This window comes from Microcaecilia unicolor, chromosome 5 (genome assembly GCF_901765095.1).
Source record: "Microcaecilia unicolor chromosome 5, aMicUni1.1, whole genome shotgun sequence".
NCBI classification, from domain to species: domain Eukaryota; kingdom Metazoa; phylum Chordata; class Amphibia; order Gymnophiona; family Siphonopidae; genus Microcaecilia; species Microcaecilia unicolor.
The window spans coordinates 363,892,759-363,911,792 of NC_044035.1; the positions used below are offsets into that span (position 1 = coordinate 363,892,759).

At 42.5% G+C, this 19,034-nt stretch overlaps 1 protein-coding gene across 1 annotated transcript in view; it reads left to right on the top strand.

Annotated features, from left to right (window-relative positions):
* Nucleotides 1–18,738, top strand: part of ADAT1 (adenosine deaminase tRNA specific 1) — a 109,608-nt gene extending 90,870 nt beyond the window's left edge. Inside the window, exons 8-9 of the mRNA XM_030205077.1 lie at nucleotides 5,399–5,498; nucleotides 18,648–18,738. Coding sequence (XP_030060937.1) covers nucleotides 5,399–5,498; nucleotides 18,648–18,738 — 191 coding nt within the window. The remainder of the gene's footprint in view (nucleotides 1–5,398; nucleotides 5,499–18,647) is intronic.
* Nucleotides 18,739–19,034: the final 296 nt, after the last annotated feature.

Here is a 19,034-nt window from a genome sequence, read left to right on the forward strand (position 1 = left end):
ATACCGCCCATCATGGTCTGTCTGAGTGGTTTACACCTATGTATAAAATTTATAATAAAGACTCATTGAAAGGAATTCTATTAAGACACTAGTAAAACATGCCCGTTTCTTGCGGCAGTGAAACGGGCGCTAGCACAGTTTCCTTCCGGACCTCCTCCCCTCCCTACTCACTCCATCGGCGTTCGTCCGCCGTTGTTGCGGACCTCGGCACGCCACCTTCAATCTGCTGACATTGCTCCGCCCTCGACGTCATCACGTTTGACGCGAGGGCGGGGCCCCAACACAGTGTTTTCGGTGGCTTCACCACCACGAAGGCTTCGAACCAGAAGGAAGTGCCCGGAGGACCTGACAGTGACGTCAGTGTGCTCAGAACGTTGAGGGTGAGTTTTATTATATAGGATAAGAATAGCCATACAGGGACAGACCAATGGTCCATCTAGCCCAGTATCCTGCTTCTAACAGTGACCAATCCAGGTCATAAGTACCTGGCAGAAACCCATATAGTAGCAACATTCCATGCTACCAATCCCAGGACAAGCAGTGGCTTCCCCCATGTCCATCTCAATAGCAGACTATGGACTTTTCCTCCAGGAACTTGTCCAAACATTTTTTAAACCCAGTTACACTAACTGCTATTATTACATTCTCTGGCAAAGAGTTCCAGAGCTTAACTATTCGTTGAATGAAAAAATATTTTCTCCTGTTTGTTATAAACATATTTTCATGTAACTTAATTGAGTGTCCTCTGGTCTTTGTACTTTTTGAATGAGTGAAAAATCGATTCACCTCCACCCGCTCTACATCACTCAGGATTGTGTAGACCTCAATCATATTCCCCCTCAGCTGTCTCTTTACCAAGCTGAAGAGCCCTAGCCTTTCCTCATATGGCAGAAGTTCCCATATGAGGCAGAGGAGTAGCCTAGTGGTTAGTGCAGTGGACTTTGATCCTGGGGAACTGAGTTCAATTCCCAGTGCAGCTCCTTGTGACTCTGGGCAAGTCACTTAACCCTCCATTGCCCCAGGTACAAAATAAGTACCTGAACATATGTAAACCACTTTGAATGTAGTTGCAAAATACCACAGAAAGGCGGTATGTGAAGTCCCAGTTCCCTTTCCTCTTTCCCTTATGACATCACAATATCAGAAGTGGGCCAAGTATCTGGCAATCAAGCCATTGTGACATCACTGATGAGGTTGGCTCTTATTTTTTTTTTTTTTTTGTACGTGCGTGCATGACGTCAGAAACCAAACCCAAACAAAGGAAGGAAGGAGACTTCGACTGGTGGGGGTTGGGGTCCCCCGCCTAGCAAAGGGAGGTGAGGCGCGATAGCGGAGTGATGGCAGGAGGAGGGGGGTTGAGAGGGTCGTCGGTAGGGGGGTCCAGGGGCAAATCTACAGGAGCCAGGCCCCTGTGGCCCCACAGCAGATACTCCCCTGATCTGCAATGATAACTAGATCTTTTTCTTGAGTGCTGACTCCTAGCATTAGGTAAGTATGATTAGGATTATTCTTTCCAATGTGCATCACTTTGCATCTGTTCACATTAAATTTCATCTGCCATTTGGATTCCCAGTGTTCCAATTTCCTAAGGTCTTCCTGCAATTTTTAATAGTCCACATGTGTTTTAACAGCCTTGAATAGTTTTGTGTCAACTGCAAATTTAATCACCTCACTCGTCATTCCAATTTCCAGATCAGTACAGATCCCTACGGCACTCCAATGTTCACCCTACTCCATTGAGAGAAATTACCATTTAACCCTATCCTCTGTTTTCTGTCCAGTAACCAATTCCTAAGCCACAGAAGGACATCGTCTCCTATCCCAAGACAGGAAAGTTGGAGAAAATATAAAGGGTAGTATTACAGTACTGCTATCCAGGGCGTTCCACCCAGCTGTAATCTGGCCCTTGACCCAGTAAGGTGGTTTTTGACTCATGAGAGAGCATCTTCAAATAGGAAGGTCTTTATATCAGTTTTAAACTTGATTAAAGAATCCTGCAATATTATGTAATTGGGGAGAGCATTCCGCAGTCTAGGGCCCTACTACATTAAAGATTTTTTTTCTAATGTGGTCATATCTTATTTGTGTAAATTGAGTATACTAAGTAGGTGTTGCTGACGTGATCTAAGAATTCAATGAGGGGAGTTTGTGACTAATATATGTGATAAGGAAAAGGGAAGATTAGAGTGTAAAGTTTTAAAAACCAGAAGTAATATCTTGGCAGATGTGTGTGTGAGTGGTAGGTGATGTGCCTCTTGAAGAAGTGGTCTCACATGATCATATTTTGTAGCACCCCTGATGAGCTTAATGGAGATGTTTTGGAGTCCCTAATAGAGGGCGTTGCAATACTGATCATTACTAATGACTAATGCATGGACCAATGTTCCAAGAGCAACTTGGTTAAAGAGATGCCTCACTGACATAATTTGCCTTAATTTATAGCAACGGCGCTGAATGACCGATGAGGATTTGTACCGTTTGTCATCCAGTATGACGCCTAATATTTTTAGTGTGAAGACCAAAGGTACGGTGCTACTTTGAATAAGCAGAGGTGTAGCAGGAGTAGTGGTACCTTTTTCCGAGATCGTGAGTGCCTTGCATTTTGTGCAATTCAGCCGTACTCGGAAGGAATTAATATTTTAGCCGTTCAGTGCGCTTCTCTTGCCCTGAGTATTGTGTGCAAGTCTGGTAATTGCATCTCAAAAAAGATATCTGTACCTTTTTTATAATTTCACCGTAAGTTATAACCAAAATGATAAGGAGCATGGAATGACTTGTGAAGAAAGGCTAAAGTGGTTCAGGCTCTTGAGCTTGGAGAAGAGGGCTCTGTCTTTCCTGGTTCTCTTCCTACCTCTCCCTCCGCACCTTTAGTGTTCACTCTGGTGGATCCTCTTCTACTTCTATCCCTCTGCCTGTCGGCGTACCTCAGGGTTCTGTTCTTGGTCCCCTCCTCTTTTCTATCTACACTTCTTCCCTTGGTTCATTAATCTCATCCCATGGCTTTTCCTACCATCTCTATGCTGATGACTCCCAAATCTACCTTTCTACCCCTGATATCTCACCTTGCATCCAAACCAAAGTTTCAGCGTGCTTGTCTGACATTGCTGTCTGGATGTCTCAACGCCACCTGAAATTAAATATGACCAAAACCGAGCTTCTCATTTTCCCCCCCAAACCCACCTCCCCGCTCCCCCCGTTTTCTATTTCTGTTGATGGCTCTCTCATTCTCCCTGTCTCCTCAGCTCGAAACCTTGGGGTCATCTTTGACTCTTCTCTCTCCTTCTCTGCTCATATCCAGCAGATTGCCAAGACCTGTCGTTTCTTTCTTTACAACATCCGTAAAATCCGCCCCTTTCTTTCCGAGCACTCTACCAAAACCCTCATCCACACCCTTGTCACCTCTCGTTTAGACTACTGCAATCTGCTTCTTGCTGGCCTCCCACTTAGTCACCTCTCCCCTCTCCAGTCGGTTCAAAACTCTGCTGCCCATCTCGTCTTCCGCCAGGGTCGCTTTACTCATACTACCCCTCTCCTCAAGTCGCTTCACTGGCTCCCTATCCGTTTTCGCATCCTGTTCAAACTTCTACTAACCTATAAATGTACTCACTCTGCTGCTCCCCAGTATCTCTCTACACTCGTCCTTCCCTACTCCCCTTCCCGTGCACTCCGCTCCATGGATAAATCCTTCTTATCTGTTCCTTTCTCCACTACTGCCAACTCCAGACTTCGCGCCTTCTGTCTCGCTGCACCCTACGCCTGGAATAAACGTTCCTGAGCCCCTACGTCTTGCCCCATCCTTGGCCATCTTTAAATCTAGACAGAAAGCCCACCTCTTTAACATTGCTTTTGACTTGTAACCACTTGTAACCACTCGCCTCCACCTACCCTCCTCTCTTCCTTCCCGTACACATTAATTGATTTGATTTGCTTACTTTATTTTTTGTCTATTAGATTGTAAGCTCTTTGAGCAGGGACTGTCATTCTTCTATGTTTGTGCAGCACTGCGTACGCCTTGTAGCGCTATAGAAATGCTAAATAGTAGTAGTAGTAGTAGACAGCTGAAAGGAGATATGATAGAGGTCTGTAGATTCAGGAGTAGAGTGCAACAGGTAAATGTGAATCTGTTATTCAGTGTTTCAAAAGATATAAAGACTAGGGGACATTTGAAGTAGAACATTTAAAATCAGAGAAAATATATTTTTCATGGTATTCACTATTATGCTGTCATTCTTTACTGGAGTCCGTGGTAAAGGTAGTTAGCACAGCAGGATTTAAAAAAAGGTTTGGAACAAGTTCCTGAAGGAAAAATCTATAAACTCTTATTAAGATAAACTTGGGGAAAGCCACTGCTTCTCCCCGGAGGTGTAAGCAGCATGGAATCTATCTACTTTCTGACATCCTGCCAGGTACTTATCATTTTGGATTGACCATTGTTGTAAAAAAAGATATTGGGCTTGATAGACCTTTGGTTTGACCCAGTATGGTAGTTCTTATGTTCTTGGAGTTGTCATTAGACACCTGGTTCTGAATTAGATTCCTTTTGTGATATGGAATCTGCCTTTGCTTATTGGCAACTTGAGAAATCTGCGTTAAAGTTCAATGACAAAATGTTTCCATCTTGGGGTGGGGGAGGGGAGGCTCATGATTTTATTCCATCCTTAATTCGTTTTTATCAGGTCCGCCGAGAGACTGAACCAGGCCTGGGGCAGGGCCGCTCCCCCCCCCCCCCCCCCCCCCCAATCGCTGCCACAATTGAAATACCTTGGCCGGCAGAGATCCTGAGGCCCTGCCAGCAGAAGACACCTTCCTCCAGCACTGACTCTTCACTCTGCCGATTGCTAGCCCCTGTGGCTGCTTTTTCTCTCAAGGCATACTCCGTTTCAAAACCGAGCATGCGTGCCTGAGAGGAAAAGCAACCACTCAGCAAGCAATGGGCAGAAGAGCAGCAGTGTCTGCTCCTCCAGGTCTTCCCCAGCCTCCAAGGCCCAGCGCCGGAGTTTTCTCTCTCCTTCTCCTGTCAGGACATGATCACTCGGGTCCCATCACGAGCAGGAGAGAGAGAGAGCCCGGTGCCGGACCCGGGGAATTTTGCCCCTGCTCCTCCCCTCTCGGTGGCCCTGGTATTTATTGTAGGCCAAACACTTATACATTGCAGATTGATATGTCCAGCACTGATTTCATATTTGAATAACACAAATTCTGAAAATTACCTGTCTCTGTTCAATCAGACATAGGGTTTGCATGGAGCCTTTGAATGTGAATTCCTTAAAGATAGTGTTGTGATTTATTAGAGAACAAATCTGAATGAGTTTTGTGTCTGTTTGAAGACGGGTGACTGAATAGGTTTGTGCTTTCCTTTAAATTACATTCTCTTTTAGCTATTTCTTCTGTTTTACAGCTATCAGCTGGAGTGCTTTCCCTGAGCATTCACTGGATGTCACAGCCAATGGCTACAGGCAGGGAGCAACTAAGAAAGTCATGGGAACACCGCAAGCCAGGTAAGGGAGATGTTTACAATAGACACTTATTATTTAGATTTCTCTTTTGATTTGGTGGGTTTGAGTCTTGAAAAGCTGACAGGAAAGTATGTATTATTTATTTATTTATTTATTTATTTATTGCATTTGTATCCCACATTTTCCCACCTTTTTGCGGGCTCAGTGTGGCTTACAATAAGATATGAATAATAGAAATACATTTGTAATAGCTTGAATATGGAGTACATTGTACAGAGTTGTGTGAGACATTCGATTATCATTAGGAATATAACAATGGGACATCAACATAGAAACATTGGGAGGAGACATTGGGACAGTTGATTACAGGATGAGGGATCTGAAGTGGATGTATGTTGCATTGGTGAACAGTGAGTATGGACTCTATGTGTTTTGGTTCTTTCCGTAAGTTTGTTCAAACAGATAGGTCTTCAGTAGTTTTCGGAAGGAAGCTTGTTCGTTAATCGTTCTTAGGTTGCGCGGTAGTGTATTCCAGGCCTGCGTGCTCATGTGGGAAAAGGTTGACGCGTGTAGCGTCTTGTATTTCAGGCCCTTGCAAGTGGGGAAGTGGAGGTTGAGGTATGTTCGGGATGACCTTTTAGCGTTTCTGGGTGGTAGATCTATTAGATCAGACATGTACGCTGGGGCTTCGCCGTAGATGATTTTATGGACTAGTGTGCAAACTTTGAAAGTAACGCGTTCCTTAAGTGGAAGCCAATGTAATTTCTCTCGTAGTGGTTTCGCCCTTTCGTATCTTGGTTTTCCGAGGATGAGCCTGGCTGCTGTGTTCTGGGCTGTTTGAAGTTTCTTCATTATTTGCTCTTTGCAGCCCGCGTATAGTGAGTTGCAGTAATCCAGGTGGCTGAGGACGAGGGATTGCACTAGGCTGCGGAAGACGAATCTTGGGAAGAATGGTCTTATCCTTTTCAATTTCCACATGCCGTAGAACATCTTCTTGGTTGTATTGTTTGCGTGGGTTTCGAGTGTTAGGTGGCGATCGATGGTGACTCCGAGGATTTTTAGTGTTTCTGAGACTGGGAGGTTTAGGGTTGGTGTGTTTATAGCGCTGAATTCATTTGTGTTGTATTGGGAGGTGAGTATCAGGCATCGGGTTTTTTCTGCGTTTAGTTTCAGGCGGAATGCGTCTGCCCATGTGTTCATGACGTGTAGACTTTGATTGATTTCGTTGGAGATCTCTTTGGTGTCTTGTTTGAATGGGATGTATATTGTTACATCATCGGCGTATATATACGGGTTGAGCTTATGGTTTGATAAGAGTTTTGCTAAAGGGATCATCATTAGGTTGAAAATGGTTGGTGAAAGAGGTGATCCTTGTGGGACTCCACATACAGGTGTCCATGCCTTGGACGTGGTTGAATTAGATGTGACTTGATACGAACGTAGGGTTAGGAACCCCTTGAACCAGTTCAGGACATTTCCTCCTATGCCAAAATGTTCGAGTATGTGTAGCAGGATTCCATGATCTACCATGTCGAAGGCGCTTGACATGTCAAATTGTAGGAGGAGTATATTGTTGCCAGTTGCGATGATTTGTTTGAATTTGGTCATGAGGGTGATTAATACTGTTTCTGTGCTATGATTCGATCGGAATCCTGATTGGGCGTCATGCAGTATTGAGTGTTTATCTAGGTAGTTTGTGAGTTGTTTGGTTACCATACCTTCAGTTAATTTGGTTATGAGTGGTATAGATGCTATTGGCCTGTAGTTGGTTATTTCGCTCGTGTTTTTCTTTGTATCTTTCGGAATAGGGGTGAGCAAGATTTTTCCTTTTTCTTTTGGGAAGAGTCCATTTTGTAGCATGTAGTTTATGTGGTTTGTTAGGTCTATTATGAATTTCTGGGGAGCGGATTTCATGAGGCTGTTTGGACATATGTCTAGTTTGCAGTTGGATTTAGCATATCTTTTAAGAGTTTTAGAGATGAGGTCTTCTGGCAGTTGTTCAAATTCAGTCCAGGTTCTGTCTGCTGGGAATATTCCTTCTTCTGGATCTAGGCAGTCTAGAAGAGTGGTGTATTCTGTAGGGCTAGTGGGTATCTTGTGCCGTAGTAGAACAATTTTCTCCTTGAAGTATGTCGCTAGGTTGTCGACACTTGGTGTATCTTTGTCGTTGGTTGTAACTGGTGAGGTGTCTAATAGTTTGTTCACGAGGTTGAAGAGTTTATGTGTGTCTTTGTAGTTTGGTCCTATTAATGTTTTGTAGTGAAGTCTTTTTGTCTGTTTTATGGTATATTTGTATTTTCTCCGAATTATTTTCCAGTCATTTAGTGTTTGTTCGTCTCTCTTTTTGTTCCAGGCTCGTTCTAGTCTCCTGACTTGTGTTTTTAGTTTTTTCAGCTCTTCGGTGAACCATGGATTTGCGTTTTTTCTGTGTGTTGTTCTGGTTTGGACTGGGGCGATTTTGTCTAATGTTGTTGTGCTTATGTCATCCCATTCTTGAAGGAATTGGATGGTGTCAGCGTTTGTAGTCCATTCGTGAGTTTAATTACTCATTGAGTGAAGAAATATTTTCAAGTTATTGTGTTTAATATAGATTTCTCTGCATTTACATAGTAAATGACGGCAGATAAAGACCTGTACGGTCCATCCAGTCTGCCCAACAAGATAACTCATTTTACATGGTATGTGATACTTTATATGTATACCCGAGTTTGATTTGTCCTTGCCTTTCTCAGGGCACAGACCGTAGAAGTCTGCCCAGTATTGTTCTTGTACTAAGTTCTGAAGCTAACATCGAAAGCCCCTTAAAATTTACACTCCAGCCCATCCCTATCTATTCAGTCACGATCAGGGCATAGACCACAGAAGTCTGCCCAGCTCCCATTTTGTTTCCAATTACCGGCGTCACCACCCAATCTCCGCTAAGATTCCACGGAACCATTCCTTCTAAACAGGATTCCTTTGTGTTTATCCCATGCATGTTTCAATTCCATTACCATTGTCATCTCCACCACCTCCCATGGGAGGGCATTCCACGTATCTACCACCCTCTCCATGAAAAAATACTTCCTGACATTAGTCCTGAGTCTGCCCCCCTTCAACCTCAATTCATGTCCTCTAGTTCTACCGCCTTCCCGTCTCTGGAAAAGGTTCAGTTTGCGGATTAATACCTTTCAAATATTTGAACGTCTGTTTGTCCTTTGTTCAGGTCAGCAAGTCTCTCCTCGTATGATTTGCAACGCAAATCCCATACCATTTTCGTAGCTTTTCTTTGTATCGCTTCCAGTCTTTTTACATCTTTAGCAAGATACGGCCTCCAAAACTGAACACAATACTCATAGAGGGGCATCAACACCCCCTTTCTTCTGCTGTTTATGCCCCTCTCTACGCAGCCTAGCATCCTTCTGACCACGGCCGTCGCCTTGTATTGTTTCTTCACCTTCAGATCCTCTGTTACCAACACCCCAAGGTCTCTCTCCTGAGTCGAGCTTACTAATCTCTCCCCTCCTATCCCGTATCTCTCTTTTGGGTTTCCGCACCCCAAGTGCATCACTCTACACTTCTTGGCATTAGATTTTAACTAGTACACACTAGTATAGATAGTCCTATGGGTTTTCTACTCAACTTGATGTACACAAACAAAACCCTTATAACATAATTTTATATGTGTGTTTCAACAGTGCAATATTTAAACAAACAACATTTCCACACCCACTTTTTTTTAAATATTTTTTTGATTTGCATTCAAGTAGTGCTCAGTGACTGGACAACCACCACTAGACTGACTGGCAGCCATTAAAGGTGTTGTATCCGTTAATGCATCATAGCACTAAGCCTCCTGCCTACCTATGATGTTACGTTATAGCTGCTGTGGATAATATGTGTGTTCCTTATCCACATTAGAAATCATTCGACAAACCACTTACCTTAGTGCTTAAAAGTAGATTCAGCTGTGGCTAGTGGAGGTCCCAGTCGCTTTAAGAACGTGCAGTGAAACATGACTATTGTGGAGCTTTTAGTTATAACAATTTTTATTGATGATTCAATAATATCAACATAACCGGTAATTGAACCTTTTAAAGAATACATCTTATTTATATATGTTCATCCTTATCCTTTATCATCAATGGTTTTATCATTTTCTCCCTCCCCCCGCCCAATCAACCATTTCACCACATCCATTGTGTTTGCGTTTACTTTGTAACATAGATATTAAAAATAAAATTGAAGTCTGCTTATGACGCGTCTCATGTAATATTTAAGCTTACATCATCTACAGTCCCTCTCTCCGCCTATCCCTCCCCCGCCCCCCATCCTTACCAGTTATCAGAGATGTACCAGTTCCTAGTTGTCATCTGTTCTTGGTGCCCTACATGCAAGCATGTTTCGCCATAATGAATACAACACCTTTAATGTCTGCCAGTCAGTCTAGTGGTGGTTGTCCAGTCACTGAGCACTACTTGAATGCAAATCAAAAAAATATTTAAAAAAAAGTGGGTGTGGAAATTTTGTTTGTTTAAATATTGCACTGTTGAAACACACATATAAATTATGTTATAAGGGTTTTGTTTGTGTACATTAAATGTTAACTACCAATTACAAAATACTCTACTACTAAATTCAACAAACATCAATACATTTATTGTTTCCATTTGTGCTTACAGATAATTCCCATAACCCTAGGTTTCCATGCAACTCACTTTCAAATGTCACCCACTCAGTCAAACGACACTCATATAATCCACTCATATTTTTCAATATTTGCTACTTAGAATAAATGCAGCATTGATAAATTCTTTAGAGGGTAGAGAGGGTTTTTTCCTGCTGGATTTAAGTCCATCACTTCCACAGATGGTCAGCACAGACCGCTGTTATTAGTCCAATTTCGTACAATTTAGTAGTAGAGTACTTTGTAATTGGTAATTAGCATTGACCTTACTCTTATAACAAGCTACATCCCCCTGGTTGAAATAGGATTAAATTTTAACTGCTAGACCCTCGACCATTCTTCTAATGCTCGGAGATCCCTTCTCATCGTTCCTACTCCCTCCAGGGTATCCACTCTATTGGCTATTTTCGTGTCATCCGCAAAAAGGCAAACCTTTCCTTCCAACCCTTCAGCAATATCTCCCACAAATATATTAAACAGAATAGGGGGCGTGTCAAGATGGCGCCGTGAGCGGTAACGTTTGAGGTGTTCTCCGCTCTACAGTTGCTAAAACTTGTTTTTTCTAGTTGCCTCATTACAATATGCCGCATACAAAACGAAAGGGAACGATTCGGAAGAATTCCCTACCTTCTGGAACGTCCACGCCAGTAACTGTGGGCCTGGAGCGCTTCTTCCACGCTCTTTCCCGACGTGGTGACGCGGAGTCCATAGCGGGAGAAACCGGTGAAGCGGTTCCCCCGCTGGAAATTGAAACATCTCTCTCCCCGCCAAGCTCTATGACGCCTCCTTGCCCTGCAGCTGCTGCGATTCGAACGGGGCTCCCTGTGGAACCCAGAAGGGGCGATCCCGAGGAGCCCAGAGGGGAGCTCGAATCTGGAGAAAACATTGCAGTTGCCGGAGAGATGGAGGTGAGCCTGGGGAAGATTTGGCTAAAGTTGGTAGAAATGGACAAAATATTGAAACAATCTTCTGAAGAGGTAAAGATATTGAATGTTAATATACAGGAGGTGAAGAACTCCCATGAGTTGGTGAAACAAGATCTGTCTTTGAAAATTGAGGCCTTGCGGGGAGAATCAAAACAAACTGAAGAATTTAAAATTGCAGTGATAAAGGATAATATGGATTTAAGAAGGAAGATAGAGCAAGTGGAGAACTATAATAGGAGATTAAATCTTCGAATACTGAATTTTCCTAGATTGATGGGAGTGTCCCCGAATGACATGTTTTGCAGGTTTTTAAAAGAAAATTTGAAATTTCCCCAAGAAGTGTTTCCACCGTTAAATAAAATTTATTATATACCATCTACAATGAAAAAAATAGATTCAGAGAAGTCAATAGACCTGCAAAACGTCACAGATATTTTGGAACAATCAATTGAAGATGTAACAGAAAGAGGGACATTAATTGTTTCATTTGTATTTCAGCAGGATTTAAATGCAATAATGCGTTTATATTTTAAATCTACTGACCGTTTGTTTGCTGGTCAAAAAATTTGGCTTTACCCGGACGTGACTAAGTCTACTCAAGAAAGACGAAAAATATTCCTTTCTATGAGACCAAAAGTTTTGGAATTGGGGGCTTCATTTCTCCTGGCTTACCCTTGTAAATGTATTATTAGACTAAATCAGATAAAATATGTCTATTATTTGCCTAACCAACTTCAGACCTTCCTAGACAGCAAGAAATCTGTAGAGTAATAAAGAAGAAAGGAATACTGAACCATAATTAAAATTATAATGATTTATGTATATATTATGTTTAAACTTCACTATATTCCTACCCCCCCTTATCTTCCACATTGAGGTCTAAGGAAGTCATGTTATATAAAGAAAATATTTTCTTGATTTCCTGACTTAAAAGCTTATTGTTTAATGGCTGTATTATACTTTGCAGTATTGATAATATCTGTATAAGTATTAAAAACTTAATAAAAATTATATATAATATTAAACAGAATAGGCCCCAGCACTGACCCCTGAGGAACTCCACTGCTCACCTTCCTTTCCTCAGAGTGGATTTCATTTACCACCACCCTCTGCCACCTGTCGGTAAACCAGTTTCTTATCCAGTTCACCACTTTTGATCCTAAGTTCAGCCCTTTCAGCTTATTCACGAGTCTTCTGTGGGGGACTGTATCAAAGGCTTTGCTGAAGTCCAAGTAGATTACATCTAGCGTACGTCCCTTATCCAGTTCTTTGGTCACCCAGTCAAAAAAGTCAATAAGATTCGTTTGGCAGGATTTTCCTTTGGTAAAGCCATGTTGCCTCGGGTCCTGTAACCCGTCAGTTTCTAGAAAGTTAACTGTCCTTTCTTTCAGCAGCGACTCCATTATTTTTCCTACCACCAACGTGACACTTACCGGTCTGTAGTTTTCCACTTCTTCTCTGTCTCCACTTTTGTGAAGAGGGACCACATACGCTCATCTCCAATCTCGCGGAACCTCTCCTGTTTCTAAAGATCTATTAAATAAATCTTTAAGAGGTCCCGCCAGGACCTCTCTGAGCTCCTTCGGTATCCTGGGATGTATCCCATCCGGCCCCATAGCTTTGTTCACCAGATTCTCCAGCTGTTTATAAACTCTTTCTTCTGTAAACGGCGCAGTATCCACTCCATTCCCAGACGTTCCCTTGGCAGTCAACCGCGGTCCTTCTACAGGATTTTCCTCCGTGAACACCGAAGAGAAATAATTGTTTAGCACATTCGCTTTATCTTCATCACTCTTCACATAGCCATTCTCATTATCTTTCAGTCTCGTAATTCCATTCCTGTCTCTTCTCCTTTCTCCAATATATCTGATAAAAGTCTTGTCACCTCTCTTTACATCTTTAGCCATTTTTTCTTCCAGTTGCGCTTTCGCTAGCCATATTTCCCTCTTCGCTTCTTTGAGTTTAATCCAATAATCTTTTCCGTGATCCTCTTGTTGCGTTCTTTTGTATTTCTTGAACAAAGCTTCTTTTGCTCTTATTTTTTCAGTTACTTGGTTGGAGAACCATATAGGCTTCCTGCTTCTCTGATCAGTTGCCATATTTATAGCAGCTTTTAGCTTGGACCACTGTTCTTCCACTTCTCCTATGCCTTCCCATGCCAACAGCTCCTTCTTCAGGTATTCCCCCATTTTATCAAAATCAGTACGTCTCAAATCCAGTACTTTGAGTTTTGTGCGTCTACACTCCGCCTTCGTCCGTGTATCAAACCATACGGTGTGATGATCACTATTACATAGGTGGGCACCCACCCGGATATTGAAACATTACCTCCATTAGTGAGCACTAGATCCAGCATCGACTCTTCCCTCGTGTGTTCCGTCACCATTTGTCTGAGCAAGGCACTTTGACAGGCATCCACAATCTCCCTACTTCTTTCCAATTCTGCAGACGGGACGTTCCAATCCACGTCAGACAAATTGAAATCTCCCAACAGTAGCACCTCCCCTTTCATACCAGTCTTTTGAATATCTTCTATCAGATCCTTGTCTGAGGATCTGAAGGCGACGAAACAGTGCGACAAGGCGATGGCCGTAGCTAGAAGATTGCTAGGCTGTATAGAGAGAGGAGTGACCAGCAGAAGAAAGGAGGTTTTAATGCCCCTGTATAAGACGTTGGTGAGGCCCCACCTGGAGTATTGTGTTCAGTTTTGTAGGCCATACCTGGCGAAGGATGTTAAAAAAATGGAAGCGGTGCAAAGAAAACTACGAGGATGGTATGGGATTTGCGTTCCAAGACGTATGAAGAGAGACTTGCTGACCTGAACATGTATACCCTGGAGGAAAGGAGGAACAGGAGTGATATGATACAGACGTTCAAATATTTGAAAGGTATTAATCCGCAAACGAATCTTTTCCGGAGATGGGAAGGCGGTAGAACGAGAGGACATGAAATGAGATTGAAGGGGGGCAGACTCAGGAAAGATGTCAGGAAGTATTTTTTCACAGAGAGGGTGGTGGACGCTTGGAATGCCCTCCCGCGGGAGGTGGTGGAGATGAAAACGGTAACGGAATTCAAACATGCGTGGGATATGCATAAAGGAATCCTGGGCAGAAGGAATGGATCCTCAGAAGCTTAGCTGAAATTGGGTGGCGGAGCAGGTGGGGGGAAGAGGGGTTGGTGGTTGGGAGGCTAGGATAGGGGAGGGCAGACTTATACGGTCTGTACCAGAGCCGGTGATGGGAGGCGGGACTGGTGGTTGGGAGGCGGGAAATACTGCTAGGCAGACTTATACGGTCTGTGCCCTGAAAAAGACAGGTACAAATTCAAGGTAAGGTATACACATATGAGTTTATCTTGGGCAGACTAGATGGACCATGCAGGTCTTTTTCTGCCGTCATCTACTATGTTACTATGTTTGCGCAGGAGGTCTGTAGATAACTCCCGTGTGGATACAGGTTCCGTCTTCTTTTTCCAGGACGATCCATAAAGCTTCTTCTTTTCCCCAGGTTCCCCGCATTTCAGGCGCTCCGATATTTTCTCTCACATACAGAGCCACTCCTCCACCTCTTTGGCTCTCTCTATCCTTCCTAAAAAGATTATAGGCCGGTACGGTCACATCCCATTCATGAGAATTGTTGAACCACGTCTCCGTAATAACAACAATATCCAAGTTTTCTTCAAACATCAGGGCTTGCAAGTCTTGAACCTTTTTATTTAGACTATGAGCATTTGTGCACATAGCTTTCCATGTGCTTAGTGAGTTTAGGTGGTTTTTTTATATTTACATGACCTTTCCCTCTGCCATCATGTTTATTCTGAGGGTGAGTTTCCAAAATCCTGTTTCCTTTTGTCACCCCCACCCTCTAGTTTAAATGTCTAGAAACATACTGTCTGAATTTATCCCCCAAAATCCCTTTTCCCATCACAGAAAGATGTAGCCCATCATTACAGTACAGCCTGTTATTTTTCCACGTATTACCCCGTTCTCCTATCTCACCTATCCACCCCCATCCTGTTAGACGAAATGCTTTGATGTTCCCATGCATATCTCCCAGTCTCTCACCTATCCACCCCCATCCTGTTAGACTGTCACTGAAATGCTTTGATGTGAAGGAGGGGACAGGAGGGATGGCAACATCTACCAACATTTGCTTATTTCCGATCTGACGAAGAAGGGCAACCTTCGAAAGCTAATCAAGAAATGTATTAAGTTATGTCCAATAAAAAAATGTATCATCTTATTTTCTTTTCCAGGTTTTATTTTGTTTGATTTCTATTGATATCCTATGTATATAAAACCTTCTTCTTTACACCAAGACTCAAGCCACTTATTGAATTCCTCTGTTTTGCGTAGTCTTTCCTCTCCCCTCCCCAACGTAGGAATTACTTCAGAAAAAAAACACAGTCCGCACCAAAGATTTCAGTCCCTCCCCAAACTTCTGGAATGCTCTCTGTGCTGTAAACTTGCTATTGTTGGCCAGGTCATTTGTCCCCAGGTGGGTCCAGTATATGTATCTGACCTATTGCAACATTATAATCCAACTAGAGATCTTAGGAAAGACCAAATAAGATTAAGTTACAGTCTACGTGTAAAGGAGTTTTTGCAATTCTAGGTCCGAAAATTTGGAATGAATTATCTTCAGAGTCACACCAGATAAATTGCTATATTCAATTCATAAAAATGTAAAAAAGCATGGTTTCATAGGAAATGTATTGTTGAAGCTGTGTAATATAGTTGTAGATAGTATCTAATGAGTTGTTTTGTAATTAGAGCTGTGCCAAATAGCATATTTTACTATTCGTCCAAATATAAATAATGAAAAATATTATTTGGCAGAATACAAATAAGTATTGTGTTCAATTCTGGTCACTGTATTGCAAAAAAAAGATATAGCAGAATTAGAAAAGGTTCAAAGAAGAGCGACTAAAATGATAAAAGGGATGGAACTTCTCCCGTATGAGGAAAGGCTAAAGAGGTTAGGGCTCTTCAGCATGGAAAAGAGACTGCTGAGGGGTGATATCATTGAGGTCTATAAAATCCTGAGTGGTGTAGAACGGGTAGAAGTGAATCGATTTTTCACTCTTTCAAAAAGTACAAAAATCAGGGGACACTCAATGAAATTACATGGAAATACTTGTAAAACAAATAGGAGGAAATATTTTTTTCACTGACGAAATAGTTAAGTTCTGGAACTCTTTGCTGGAGGATGTGGTAACAGCTGTTAGCATATCTGGGTTTAAAACAAGGTTTGGACAAGTTCCTGGAGGAAAAGTCCACAGTTTGTTATTGGGATGAATATGGGGAACCCACTGCTTGCCCCGGAATTGGTAGCATGGAGTGTTGCTACTATTTGAGTTTCTGCCAGGTACTTGTGACCTGGATTGGCCACTGTTGGAAGCAAGATACTGGGCTGGATGGAACATTGGTCTGACCTAGTATGGCTAGTCTTATGTTCTTAGAATAATGGACATTGAGCTTTAACATAACAAATAATAAAAGAAGCAACATAAAATCAGAGATTGTGTTTATTTCAGTAGGATTTAGCACAGTAAAGCCCTGGAATATTTGTATTCCAATTTAATTCAATATTCGTCCAATTACAAATAATAAATTTGAGGCAGTATTCGGGCCAAATTGAATCAAATATGAGTATTTGGTACAACCCTATTTGTAATGATATTTTACCTTTGTAATTTTGCTTCAAGCTTTAGGTGAGGCAAAACAATAAATGCTAGAAAGAGATATGTAATGAGAAGCCTATAGACTGATTGAGGAGAGCAAAAGGGTGAAAATATGTTAAGTAAGATGAGACCTAGAATAGAGCCTTGGGGGACACCAGATAGCAGAACAGAAGGCGCAGAAGAGTTGTTTCAAAGTGGACTATGACATAAGACCTGAACCAGGAGAGAGCAGTGCTAGAAATGTCAACGTCAGATAGCCTATGAAGAAGCCTACTGTGGCAGATGGGCAGATGATTGAAAGCCCTGCGCTGTTCCAAACAGCGCAGGCCTTTACTGCCCCTATGATCAAAGATAATAGCATGCAAATTTATGTGCGCTATTATTTCTGATCATAGGGTAAATTTCAGGAGGATTGTGGTGGGTCTCCAGCCCCTCTAACCTTCCCCCCAGCATCCCTTCAGTTGTCCCTGGTGACCCAGTAGGCCTCAGGTCAATCCCCCCCTCACCTGGTGGTCTAGCGGCCCTTCCCCACCCCCTACCCCCCTAAGCAAGGTTGTTAAAACACATGTGTACCATGAAAAAATGCAGGAAGGCCTTAGGAAACTGGAAGATTAGGCATCCGAATGACAGATTAAATTTAATGTGGACAAATGCAAAGTGATGCACATTGGGAAGAATAATCTGAATCATAGTTTTGTGTCACCTGCAAATTTAATCAACTCACTTGTCATTCCGATTTCCAGATCATTTATAAATATGTTAAATAGCACTTCTCCCAGTACTGATCCCTGTGGCATTCCACTGTTCACTCTCCTCCATTGAGAGAAATGTTCCTTTAACCCTACCCTCTGCTTTCTGTCTAATAGTCAATTCCTAATCCACAGCAGAACATTGCCTACTATCCCATGACTCTTTAATTTTCTCAGGAAAAGAGACGGCTGAGGGGAGATATGATTGAGGTCTACAAAATCCTGAGTGTTGTAGAACGAGTAGAAGTGAATAGATTTTTTTTGCTCTTTCAAAGTGTATATAGACTAGGGGACACTCAATGAAGTTACACAGAAATACTTTTAAAACAAATAGGAGCAAATATTTTTTCCCTCAACAAATAGTTAACCTCTGGAACTCTTTGTTGAGATGTAGTGCATCTGGGTTTAAAAAATGTTTAGAGGAGTTCCTGGAGGAAAAGTCCATAGTCTGCTATTGAGACAGACATGGGGAAGCCGCTGCTTGCCCTGGGATTGGTAGGATGGAATGTTGCTACTATTTGAATTTCTACCAGGTACTTGTGACCTGCATTGGCCACTGTTCTAGATGGACCCAGTATGGCTATTATGTTCCTATGTAATTGCTCTGAAATGTTGAGATCTTCTTTAATTGTTAACCGCTGTGAATCCTTTCTGGAACTACAGTCAGTATATAAGACTCAAATGGAATAGAGGAATATAGAATAGGGAGAGGAAGGGATAGTAGATGGCATGGATTGGCCGACTGGATAGGCCATTTTCTCTTTTGCTGCCTTATTATCTATGTCTCTTTGTAAGAGAGATGGTGGTAGCAGATGTGTGGGGGTGAGGGGGAGGGGACAGGAGGGATGGAGGGGATGTAGAAGGGGGTAGTGGTAGGTAATAGAAATGACTGCAGAAGCAGCTGTGGATTAGTGGAAGCAGAAGAGAGAGAAAAAAGGTCAGGGACCAGCACAAATGACAGAAATATTGGTTAAGTGTAGAGAAAGGGGACCAGGAGAGATGGCTTCAGTGGCATTTCTATGTAGAAGTGCAGGAGAGATGTCAGCAAGGCTGGTAGAGAGGTACTGTAGCCATGGGAAGGGACCGAGCAGCAACCTAGGGGAGATAGGTTTCTACATTTGACAAATCAATAATACAAGCAAGTGCTTCCGTGGTTGTTTCCCTGCAGGTCCCGAATCTGTAAAGCAGAGCTTTTTCTTCTGTTAAAGAAGCTGGTAGCCTCTGTGCCAGAGGGTGACCTGCCACAGTCCCTCAGGTAAGGATGATCTTTTACTCTGACTGGCTCCTGTAATCCCTCAAAGAATCCGAATTTCTCTCTCTTCTGCCTCTAGCTCACTTTCATTGTCGAGATACAAACCTATCACTTTTCACACTTGTCTCTTCCCTTCTTTCTGACTGAAACAATGGATTCCTGCTGGTAGTGTACATTGGTGTTACATCAACAGCGCGTAAAGGGTAAAACAAAGTGAAGAAAAAAAAGACAGCTGTTCTCAAACCTCAACAATTGTGGAGTCTAGAAAAATAGGTGGTGTTCATGGTGCAGCTGCCATAGCTG